The sequence below is a fragment of the Bison bison genome, unplaced genomic scaffold, assembly GCF_000754665.1.
Source record: "Bison bison bison isolate TAMUID 2011002044 unplaced genomic scaffold, Bison_UMD1.0 scf7180017864470, whole genome shotgun sequence".
NCBI classification, from domain to species: domain Eukaryota; kingdom Metazoa; phylum Chordata; class Mammalia; order Artiodactyla; family Bovidae; genus Bison; species Bison bison.
The window spans coordinates 2,598,451-2,610,441 of NW_011495031.1; the positions used below are offsets into that span (position 1 = coordinate 2,598,451).

An 11,991-nucleotide genomic window follows, 5' to 3' on the forward strand; every position below is an offset into this window, starting at 1 on the left:
AATTTATAGTTGTATTTATGCATCATATTTAACAGGTTTTTATGATTGGTACTGTTGAGATATTTATTGAGCATCTAATACTGTAAGATCTACTGTATATGTATTTGTTGGGGATAGAAAAACAGGCAATATGTGATCTTTTCCCACGTAGGAATTAGAGTCCCATTGGTGAGGAGATAGAATGCAGCCATAAAAGGATCAACAGCATTGCAGAAGAGTGTAAAAGACCACCACTCCACAGAGCTGCTGCAGGGGTTCCACAGACATGTGATGTACATTTCTTTTTAAAAATTTCAGTAACCTGTTATATAAATGTGTTCTATGTACTAAATAGGGCTTCCCAGGTGGATAGTGGTACAAAATCCGCCTGCAGTGCAGGAGACACACTGGAGATATGGGTTCAATCCCTGGGTTGGGAAGATTCCCCTGGAGGAGGAAATGGCAACCCACTGTAGTATTCTTGCCTGGGGAAATCCCATGGACAGAGGAGCCTGGCAGGCTACAGTCCATGGAGCTGCATAGAGTCTGACATGACTGATCGACTAAGCAGCAGGATCAGTGTGCATCAAATATTCACGTGCACAAAAGGAAGATGATAAAGCTTACTAATTTATTTTGCTTATTAGTTCACTTTTTTTTTTTACCACTTCAAAATATAGTAGCAAATCCTTCATTTGTATTTCTCCAACATAGTGAAAACATTCACATGGCCTTAGCAACATTATTTAGTCATCATTTTCTCTCTTCTACCTCTGCTCTCACATAATAGTTTTGCTCCCAAGCTACACTCATCAAAACCTCTGTAGCCTCAAAAACTGATCTGTCGAAAATAAGATCTGACCTAGAAAGCCTGGGAAAGGAAGACACACTGAGCAGGCCAGGCCATGGAATGTACTTCCCTGGGCCCTGGGGGGAGAAATCCAGGGAATTTCAACGGAGTAACTTACCTACCTTCATACTTGTTAGGCTGCACGGTGTTTGGGCTCTCTGACTCCAAGTCATTGTATGACAGTAATCCTGGATGAGTTTTTCTGCAGATTTAAGCAGACCACCTGATCTGCCTCTTGAGAAACCTATATGCAGGTCAGGAAGCAACAGTTAGAACTGGACATGGAACAACAGACTGGTTCCAAATAGGAAAAGGAGTAGGTCAAGGCTGTATATTGTCGCCCTGCTTATTTAACTTCTATGCAGAGTACATCATGAGAAACGCTGGGCTGGAAGAAGCACAAGCTGGAATCAAGATTGCTGGGAGAAATATCAATCACCTTCTGAGGTGCTATGCAGATGACACCACCCTTAGGGCAGAAAGTGAAGAGGAACTAAAAAGCCTCTTGATGAAAGTGAAAGAGGAGAGTGAAAAAGCTGGCTTAAAGCTCAACATTCAGAAAACGAAGATCATGGCATCTGGTCCCATTACTTCATGGGAAATAGATGAGGAAACAGTGGAAACAGTGTCAGACTTTATTTTTTTGAGCTCCAAAATCACTGTATATGGTGACTGCAGCCATGAAATTAAAAGACGCTTAACTCCTTGAAAGCAAAGTTATGACCAACGTAGATAGCAGAGACATTACTTTGCCAACAAAGGTCCATTTAGTCAAGGCTATGGTTTTTCCAGTGGTCATGTATGGATGTGAGAGTTGGATTGTGAAGAAGGCTGAGTGCCGAAGAATTGATGCTTTTGAACTGTGGTTTTGGAGAAGACTCTTGAGAGTCCCTTGGACTGCAAGGAGATCCAACCAGTCCATTCTAAAGGAGATCAGCCCTGGGTGTTCTTTGGAAGGAATGATGCTAAAGCTGAAACTCCAGTACTTTGGCCACCTCATGCGAAGAGTTGACTCATTGGAAAAGACTTTGATGCTGGGAGGGATTGCGGGCAGGAGGAAGAGGGGATGACAGAGGATGAGATGGCTGGATGGCATCACCGACTCGATGAACGTGAGTTTTAGTGAACTCTGGGAGTTGGTGATGGGCAGGGATGCCTTGCGTGCTGCGATTCATGGGGTGGCAAAGAGTCAGACACGACTGAGCGACTGAACTGAACTGAAGAATTATAACATGAATAGTCTTTTAAGAACAGAAAGGGATATGGTTTCTCACACAAGTAGTCATTCAACCCAAAAGACTCTGTCATGAAATATTTCACAATAGTGAACCTAAATCATCTTGTTTTGCTGTAGGACATGTGATAGTATTCTTTCTTCATCTTTGATATTTGGCACTGAAATTTGTTTGATATGATTGATAAGTGGACAGCTGCTGAAGGGTTGGAGTGTATACCTAGTCTAGAAATGACAATGTGTGATATTTTGGGAGCAAAGAAAATGGCTGTCCTCTTCAAAAAATTGTGAGCTGTCAGGCTTTCAGATTAAAAGTGTTTTGATGATGCAATGCAAGACGTGGAAGCAAAGAGAAGCCAGAGTCTATTAGAGATGTATTTGAGATCAGGAGTCACTATTTACAAGGTAGATATGTTCCTAGGATTAGGCCTATCAAGCTGATGAGGAATTAGTTACATTAGTCTATATCAGGTCTGCTGCTGCTGCTGCTGCTAAGTCACTTCAGTTGTGTCCGACTCTGTGCGATCCCATAGACGGCAGCCCACCAGGCTCCTCTGTCCCTGGGATTCTCCAGGCAAGAACACTGGAGTGGGTTGCCATTTCCTTCTCCAATTCATGAAAGTGAAAAGTGAAAGTGAAGTCACTCAGTCATGTCCGACTCTTAGCGACCCCATGGACTGCAGCCTACCAAGCTCCTCCGTACATGGGATTTTCCAGGCAAGAGCACCGGAGTGGGGTGCCATTGCCTTCACTATATCAGGTCTATATACCTTCAAATAGAATAAAAATTTGGGTTTACTACATTTTAAAGTCTTATAAAATTTTTAGTAATATTAAAATTTTTAATATTAACTGTTCCTTTGTTTTTTACTTCTGTAAATTATTCATAAAATGATTTTAAAGAGGAGGGTGGCAGTCCATGGTGATGGCTGTTTTTCTTGGTGTACTGATGGTTTAAACATGAACTAAAGTTCCTTCCATCATGGAGTAAATCCTCTGTCTGATTTTTGAAATCACAGCACATCCTTTTTTCCTTCTTGGTGCTTTTGACAAAAGTTACTTTTATTTATTTAGTTATCCTTTGTGTGGCTTCTCTCCCATATATTAAGGAAACACTTTGAGGGTGAGAACTGTGTCTGTCTCGTTCACAGTGAATCTCCAGCACCGTGTCTAGTGTCTGACACGTGTGGATGTGCAATATATTTGTCAAACAGTGGGGCTTCTTTATAAAATCTTCCTTGGTTATATTTTTGGACTTTTGTTAGCAGTGTATCAACAGACTTGCAACAAGTTTAAATTTTTGGTTTAGTTTTTTAACTCACTTAAATTTATTATATTGCTTCAATTTACAATATACGTATTTTAGTGTTTTGCAACAGATTGTATCTTTCTCAGCTATGAATAATGTTGCCTCCTTTAGAAAAGAATGAATAATTGCTTTATATCTTATTTATTGCCTATCCAGTTCGACAAAACTAATTTGTGATGAGGTTAATCAAGCTTAAAATATTTATTTCGTAATATTCAGCACATAGAATTTTTGTTGCAGGGTGGTTGGGGTGGAGGGCAGAGACATAGTTAGAAACGGTATATATCAAGCCACCATTAACCAGTCTCCTACCCACATGAAAAGTCAAACAGCTCCTAAAAGTACTTTGTTCTGATGAGTAGGAGATATCCATAAATGTTTGTTGAAATGTTCCCTCCTCTTTTTTTTAATGTTACAGGAAATCAATTTTTAGGTTACAGGAAAGCAAAAGAGACCTGTCAAACTTTACATAGTCTCTTTGACCTATTTGTGATGGATACATAGGGAGACATGGAGATCCCAAAATTTTGGAATGCCATATTTTACAAGTTACATCAAATCATGACATATGTGAATAATAGAGTACAGTTGAGATATGTCTGGATAGCACTTGTTTTTCTAACTGGGTAACCTTTTTGTCCTCCTGATCACAGAACCTTCAGGATTGTAGGTTTATTGTCAAAAATCATGAATGATAAATTGCTGAACATAAAAAAGGCATACCATATACATACCCTTCCCCTAATATCCTAACTATCTTCCCATATCCTATCTCCCACCTCTAAAATCCCCTGCTCTCCTCTAGATTTTTCTCACTAAGTAGAAAATGGATCACAGTTAAACCTAAGACTCTGGAGATAGGAGAGCTTTCTTTTGAATAGAGCATGGTGAAGGTGAGTCAGTTTATGATAGGCTGAAAAGATGGTCAGAAGCTGTGTTCCTCCTGCCTTCATTGAAGGCTCTTTAAAACTCATTCAGCCATTAGAGAGCAGCGGAAAGCTTGTTCAGTAGTTAAGCTACGTGTATACACATGTTTTGTGCTTCTTTCATCCATAGTTGTACCACATCAAATAATCCTACAAAAGAGGAGCAAAGATGTAATTTTTAAGTGAAAATCAACCATCTAATTAAAATAAGAATAAAAGAATGAATTAATAGGAAAATCTAGGATTAAAAGAGAAAGAGATGTAACTACTGAAAAACAAAAACAATATTTTTTGAGGCAGAAGAGAGCAACTATAGAAAGTTTGTTGGTGCTTAAAAACTAACAAAAAATTAACAACAGACAGACAGTGCCAAGTACACAGATTACTGGTTGCTTGTGCGACACTGGTCTCACATTTCCACTTGCCCCAGGGACACCTTTTCTTAAATTTTATAAAATCCACAAGCCCAGCACGACCAGCACCATCATTTCTAGTTTGTTGTGATGGTCTTCGAGCTTGTCCCCCGATTCCAGTCTTTCACCTGACCAGGCCAGCTAGTCTTTCTTTCTGTGTTGTGTTCACCTTGTAGGAGAATATACATTTATTATTTTTATTCTTACCTCTGAGAATATGACACTTAGAAGAAATCTAGATTCATAACTTGTTTTAAAATATTGATTTATTTAACTCAACCTCATGGTTTTATGGAGAAAATCATTCTCTACTGACTGATATGCTTTCCTTTTCAGATTTATGGGCCATATAAAAAGGGGAAATGGTTCTAGAAAAATTCTGGAGCGAGAACTTGTTAACTATGAAAAACACTTGGCAGCAGTTTTATTGTAAGGTTCATGAAGTTGGGAATGAGTTTTCTAATTTCTTTCTTACGTAAAAGTGGGAGTGACTGAGGAACTGTGTCTCGTAAGCAACATGTACCAAGTTGGAGACAGATACTGATGGGGAAGGGGAGTGGTTGATGGTGTTGTAAAAATATTAAGTACCTAACCACAACACAGCAGTTACATTCCTAAAAACTTAGTGATCAGAGAATCCATGATTGAGACAGTTTCGTCTTAAGGGAAATACTGTATTGAGGTTAATAATGAATCCAGAAAAACCTAGAAAAATATTCAGTTTTGCTTAAAAACAGCACTAAATAAAGAGAATATACATGATTATATATCTGAAGTTAGTGATAATGGCCTATAAATAACTAAAGTCAATTTATTGATTGATGGAAACATCAGGATTTCTACTCTAGAATGTGAATTTTTAAAATTTTCCAGTTTATTGTAATTCAGTTTAAAGTTTTTATAAATTTATTTTGTATTCAGTTTTAGGTTTAAGGGAGTAACAGTACAAACTGTAATAAAGGAAGTTGTGAAATTCAGACACCCATAATACCTTGGGAGAGAAACGATGACTACACCTCAGTTGCATTATATAGCTTGGAGTGACTCTCAATTTTAGGTGACTCACTGTTCACCAGGCACTAGTCTAACCAAATCTTTATACAACCTGCCACACCTTTGAACTCTTTCTTTTCATACCCTAGAATAATTAAAAGAGAAATTAATTCCTGCTGCTTTTGCCTTTCACTACTTGCTTGCTTCTATGTAGTGAGTGAGTGGTTGAGCCTGTGAGTATGCATAGAGACAGTATTCCTTTCCTTAAAAAACATCTTTGTGGGTGAAGGGTGGGAGGGAGGTTCAAGAGGGAGGGAACATATGTATACTAATCGCTGATTGTAAAGCAGTTGTCTTCCAATTAAAATTTTTTAATAAATGCAAAAACCTTTCCTCGTTAAACCTGATTTTATCATTCATTCATTTTTCAACAAATATTAGGTATCTAGTATTTTCCAATACTATGCTAGTACTAGTTATCCAGTGGTATATAAAACTGATATTGTCTCTTTCTTTGTAGAGTTTATACTCTAGATGAAGAAAGAGACGGTGAAATTAAAATTGCAATTCCTTCCTTAAAACTCCCTGTGTTCCTTACCTTTTTTTCTTCCATAGCATTTATCCACATCTAAGACTTTATTTTTTGTTAAATTTCATCCACAGAATACTGGTTACATGAGAACAAGCAAGAATTTCTGTACGTTTTGCTAAGGGACTATGTTGGTTGAGAAGTGGGAAAGGCACGTTTAATTAGTCACCATGTCCCCTGATTCTCTGTTTCTTCATTCTGTCTTTAAATAACCCCACGGCTGCTTCCTTTTAGTTCAAGCCCTTTGTATTTTAGCCTGATCTATTAAAGTGGCTTTCCCTGCCTCTGTAGTACCTTTCTCTTCCACATTGCTGCCAGTAATTTTTGTAAAATTCAAGTCTGAATTTCTTCAGTGAGCTCCCATCTTTAAAGAGTAAATCAGACTCCTTAGCTTTGCATTATCAGGTTCCTTCATATCTTTTTTCATTTCTCTGCTGCTCCCTGCTCTCCATCTTAAAGTCTTTGTTGCAGTAATGTTAATATATTACACTCCTTCAAGCTTCTTTGCAAAGTGTGGTGGCTGGACCAGAGGCTTCTGCTTAACTGGGAAGCTATTAAAAATGCAGATTTTAGGGTCCGTCTGAGACCTACTGAATCAGAACCCGGGGAGCAGAGCTAAGCAAGCTAAACAAGACTTTCTAGTAATCCTGATGTACCTTAAATTTGAGAACAGTGCTTTAGTCCTTTTTCTTTTAAAGTTTATTTCCTGAACAAGCTCAGCCAATAATATTTTCATCTATGTAACTCTTGATATGTATCATTAACCCTGGTATCTGGGTTAGCCCTACTTTTTTTTTTTTAATTGAATTTATTATTTATTTATTTTTTTTTTACTTTACAATACTGTATTGGTTTTGCTGTATTCTGGACATCTTTCCTGGATATCCTACCTTTACTTCAAACTCTGTTGGTTCTAAACAAAATTCAGTATCCATCTATTAAGATGTTTTATATACTGCATTTCCTGTTTCCTCCTTCAAAGGATTCCTTCCTCCTTACAGCTTTGAAAGCTAGATTGTGCAGTATTTTCTCTTTGGTTTCTATTTTGTCTTGCTTTAGAAGAACAGAGGAGAAAAAATGTTTTTAATAGCTGTGCTGACCAAAAGAGGGTCAGGATTTTCCAGGCAATAGATTACTGTTGTTTGTAGACCATCTGTTATGATTTATTTTTATCTTACTTTTCCCTGTTTTGTTCTCCCATCTTTTTTCCCCTCTTTAGTAGTCTTTCTCATTTTAAGAGACTATTAACTTTGAATCTTGACCTCAGCCTCCCACACTGTACCATAAAGTTGGAGGGATCCTTGACCCTGGGCTAATAGAGTGACAACTGGTACCAAAGGCTGTAGTCAGGCAACATTTCATCTCTCTTGGTACAGTTTTGCAGTAGGTTCTCAATACATTTATTTATTTATTTTTAATAAGTAAGCTAGGCAAGTCTCAAAAGACTGAGAAGATCTCCAAGGTTAAAAAAGCACAGTGAAATTGTGGCTAGATAGGTAAGGAAACTTAAAGACTTTAACAATAAGGAGAAAATTTACTGAATGAATAAACGAATGATTTTTAAAGAAAAGAATAGCCACTGTCACAGATGGTGAGCTATTTCCTTCTCTGAAAGAGGAGGGATACATTTAGATTTTATTTCAGTGTAAACTTTCAAATTTAATTTAAAAGTTTCATGTTTGTTTATATGTTTGCTTCCCCATGAGCACAGTTTGATATACATTTTTAATAATTTTCATGTCAATTTATGTGACAGTTACATTTTAATTGTTTGACTATATATCTTGGGTGATAACTTTGAACTGTTATTATAGTTCTATTTTTGTTGACTAGGAAAGAAATTATGTGTGTGTGTATATACATATATAGATCTGTTAAATTGCACATCTGAATTACCTTAGATATGAAAATTTTTATATGTGAAAATCACAATATATATCTATTCTCATAATTTGAGGTAGTCTCATAAAAAATCATGTTCTTAAATTATAGTAAGAAAAAAACCTTTGTTTTTAACATGCACACAGGAAACCTCGACCTGTCTCCCAGTTGGTTGCACAGCAGGTTACTCAGCAGTTTGTACCCCCTACACAGTCAAAGAAAGAGAAAAAAGATAAAGTAGAAAAAGAAAAAAGTGAAAAGGAAACAACTAGCAAAAAGAACAGTCATAAGAAAACCAGGTAAATTTGAAGAGTGTTTTAATGGTACTTTTGAAATAATAAAATTAACCATTTAATATTGTCTTTTAACACTGATATATAAAGTAGAATATGAAATATATAATATAGAAATAAAAGATTTCATCTGTTTTACTACGTCATGAAAGTATTTTTTCAAGTTGAAGATATATTAGAAATTAAATATGGAGGCCACAAATACAGGCTTAAGTGTGCGGACACTTTCTGCTTTTTGTTTTTGTTTTACTAGATTAAAAGACATTTGTGTTTGAACTATTTCTTTTTCACTCATAAAGCCAGGAGTGATATTCACAATACTGAACAGATATTTGCATGAATTCTAACCAATCGGAATGGTTTTGGGTCCTGGCAGAGCAGACAGTCACGATGCCCTTATCGTAAGTGCGCATCACTGGAGTGGCAGCCCTCCATCTGACTCAGCCTTAGCTGCTGTCAGCTTCCTCTGTGATGCAGCTGTGACTGCTGTTCTAAAATCTTTACTGTAGTAAAATTGATAAGCTGTTTGCCAAACTGAGATAAAGTTATAAAAGCACAAGTAGGAGACCATTACTCCCAGTATTTTTTGTCATGTTGAGGAAGATTCATGAATGATTGGCTTGATTAATGTTAATGATTTCAAGCATTTAATTATATTTTTGCATTTAGTTACACATGAATAGAGAGCTTTAAATATAGATGTACTTATTTTGTCATTTTTACTTAATTTAATATGCACTGCATGCTCAGAGACTTGGTAGAGAGAAAAGCTAGTTAAAAATTTTATTATCTTTTGTGTTTAGGCCAAGATTGAAAAATGTGGATCGGAGTAGTGCTCAACATTTGGAAGTTACCGTTGGAGATCTGACAGTCATTATTACAGACTTTAAGGAGAAAACGAAGTCCCCGCCTGCGTCTAGTGCTGCCTCTGCAGATCAACACAGTCAGAGTGGCTCCAGCTCTGATAACACAGAGAGGGGAATGTCCAGGTCGTCTTCACCCAGAGGAGAAGCCTCATCACTGAATGGAGAATCTCATTAAAGTCTATTTTCTCCAGTTTCCATCACTTCTGTCATACCATGCAAATACACAGATTATGCCAAGAAGTACCACATTTTCATGACAAACATATTCGTGCACAATCCATGATTTGCGTTTTAATTAAAATAGAAATTTGTTAGAATTCGTTAGGTTTTAATTGCAATCTGTGCCTACCAAACATTTCCAGACTTAATGTTTTGGTCTCCACAGTTAAGCTGCCATGAAAATGTGGTTGAGTTATTCATTATGCAGTGTTATTGGTAAGTCTATTTTCACTTTTAGTTTAGTGAATTCTAACACATAATTCTTGAATTCTCTACTATTGGCATGTAACGAATTTAAATTTTTATAACATAGTGCAAGCTGCCTAAATATGTATTATTTGAGAATTGTGAAACAAATAGTTATATGTATACAAGTCAAAGATCAACTTAATCAACTATTGCTGCAACAGAATTTTCTTAATGGATATCCTCTTAAATACACCTGCTGGTACTTGGTGTGGTTAAATAGGAAGATTGTTATTAAATAAAGAATTTGTATGAACCATTGCCAATGTTTTTGACACATTTTACTAAATTATTGTTTCTGAATTATGTTTTAGGTTTTATCTGTTTTGGGGGGATTTGCTTATCTTTCAAAACATTCATTTATTGTAATGTTTACTAGCAGACTAGTAAACAATAAAACATTGATTACGTAGCTTTATAATTCAGGTTTAGTGCTATTGTCATTGAACACTGGTATTTTCTGTATTGTATAGAACATTAAAATTCAAGTAATTATAAGCATTTGACGAAAACAGAAAAGAAAAGCTGTAATTTTAAGAGCTGCAATTTTGGAAAAGCTTTAATTTAATAATAGTTTTATCACTGTTTCCTTGCCCCAGACTTATCCAGGGTCATAGGAGTATGAATCTAATTAATACACAAATGGGAACTGTTGCACAGAACCAGGAAATAACTAATATTTAATCAGCTTAATTGGCCTCTTTATTAAATATAACAATTCTTATAAAAATTATAGTACCCTATTTTCAGAGACACTTGCCAGTTTATGCATTTATCAATATCCTAAAATTAAAAAAATATTTACAGCCCCACTTACTATTATGTAAATTTACCAATAAAATATTTTTATGACTACAGATTTTGCATTTTTGTTTGCAACTAATAAAAGTGTTTCATGTTGTCTTTAAAAATCAAACTTAGAAACCACACAGTACTTCTTAAATTCTAGGGTCTCCTGCTTTCTCTTAGCCATTTGTTTAATACATATTTACCTGTAGGAGACTTTTGAACTATAAATGAACTTTAAATCATAATGTGGATACAAAATATCACATAAAAACATCATGATCGCATTTGAAGAAAGGAAACTGTAGACTCTGACAGTTGTGATATTTGGTGGTTTCATGTGGTAATGTAACTTTTTGTTTAATTGCAGTACTTTTTACAGGCACTATGGTACTGTCTTTTTGTAAGATGCAAGTTGTGAAATACAGTTAATTGCATACAGTAAAAGTCTGTGATTAAAACATTTATATACCTCATTCTTTAGTGTTGTTAAGTGGAAGAATTTTGTTTTTAAGATACTTCCAGTGGAACCCCAAATAACTGGTATGTTCTTTTAAAACATGAAATTTTTAAATTTTATTCTTTTTCACATGTTTCAAATGTTTTATATATATGCATATATATTCATTTTTTAGACATAGTAAAAATTGCAAGTATTAACTGTACTAGGGAAAATATTATAATATTTAAGTTAGAACTACTCTTTGGAGGTACTGGGTCTTCTGATGATGATCAAATACTTTCTAGATGTATTTTAAATGGACTGCAAGAGAGAATAATCGGACAGAAGATGGGATTTTACCTGAACGGAGCATAGTCATCTGTGTGAATAGTAAGGAGACACTGCAGCATGGAAATGAAGAGTGCTAACTGGTGTCTGGCATTTTAATCTCTTGTAGAACCTAAGGTAGCTTGAGTTAGTCACTCCAGGTCATTTCCTCTTTGGTATACAGGGATAATGATAATCATGTCTAGCTCGTAGTGTTGTTGGATTAAATGTCAATCCATATGCAGTTCTTAATAATTACCTGATCCATACCCAATGCTCAGTAAAGGTGAGCCGTTAACTGTCTTTATAGGTAAAATCCCATTTACAGAAACATAATGCTTTTTGGGTTTTTTTTGATAACAAAAATTATTTCCATGCCTTCTTGGATGACTGAAAGGAATTGTGTTCTACAGGTTAAACTGAATTTTTACACCAGATGTTTGCTCTGATCCCAGATGAGCTGTCTTTCTATAATTAACTTGATGATATGTATTATGAGACAAGAGAAATGAGTTGAGTTGGCTACTTTGACATTTTGTTTTCCTTTCATTAATTATAGTTACGTTTATCTGCCTTTGTTTCACCCTACCTCAAATACACTTCCAAACCAGGAGACAGACCCCAATTCTATAAATACT

General features: G+C 35.7%; 1 protein-coding gene across 2 annotated transcripts in view; it reads left to right on the top strand.

Moving 5' to 3' along the window:
- Positions 1 to 10,655, top strand: part of LOC105003538 (YY1-associated factor 2) — a 54,960-nt gene extending 44,305 nt beyond the window's left edge. For both annotated transcript variants that reach the window (XM_010860763.1, XM_010860764.1), the window contains 3 exons: positions 152 to 272; positions 8,321 to 8,473; positions 9,271 to 10,655. In XM_010860763.1, the coding sequence (XP_010859065.1) occupies positions 271 to 272; positions 8,321 to 8,473; positions 9,271 to 9,508 (393 nt within the window). In that variant the 5' untranslated portion in view covers positions 152 to 270 and the 3' untranslated portion in view covers positions 9,509 to 10,655. The remainder of the gene's footprint in view (positions 1 to 151; positions 273 to 8,320; positions 8,474 to 9,270) is intronic.
- Positions 10,656 to 11,991: the final 1,336 nt, after the last annotated feature.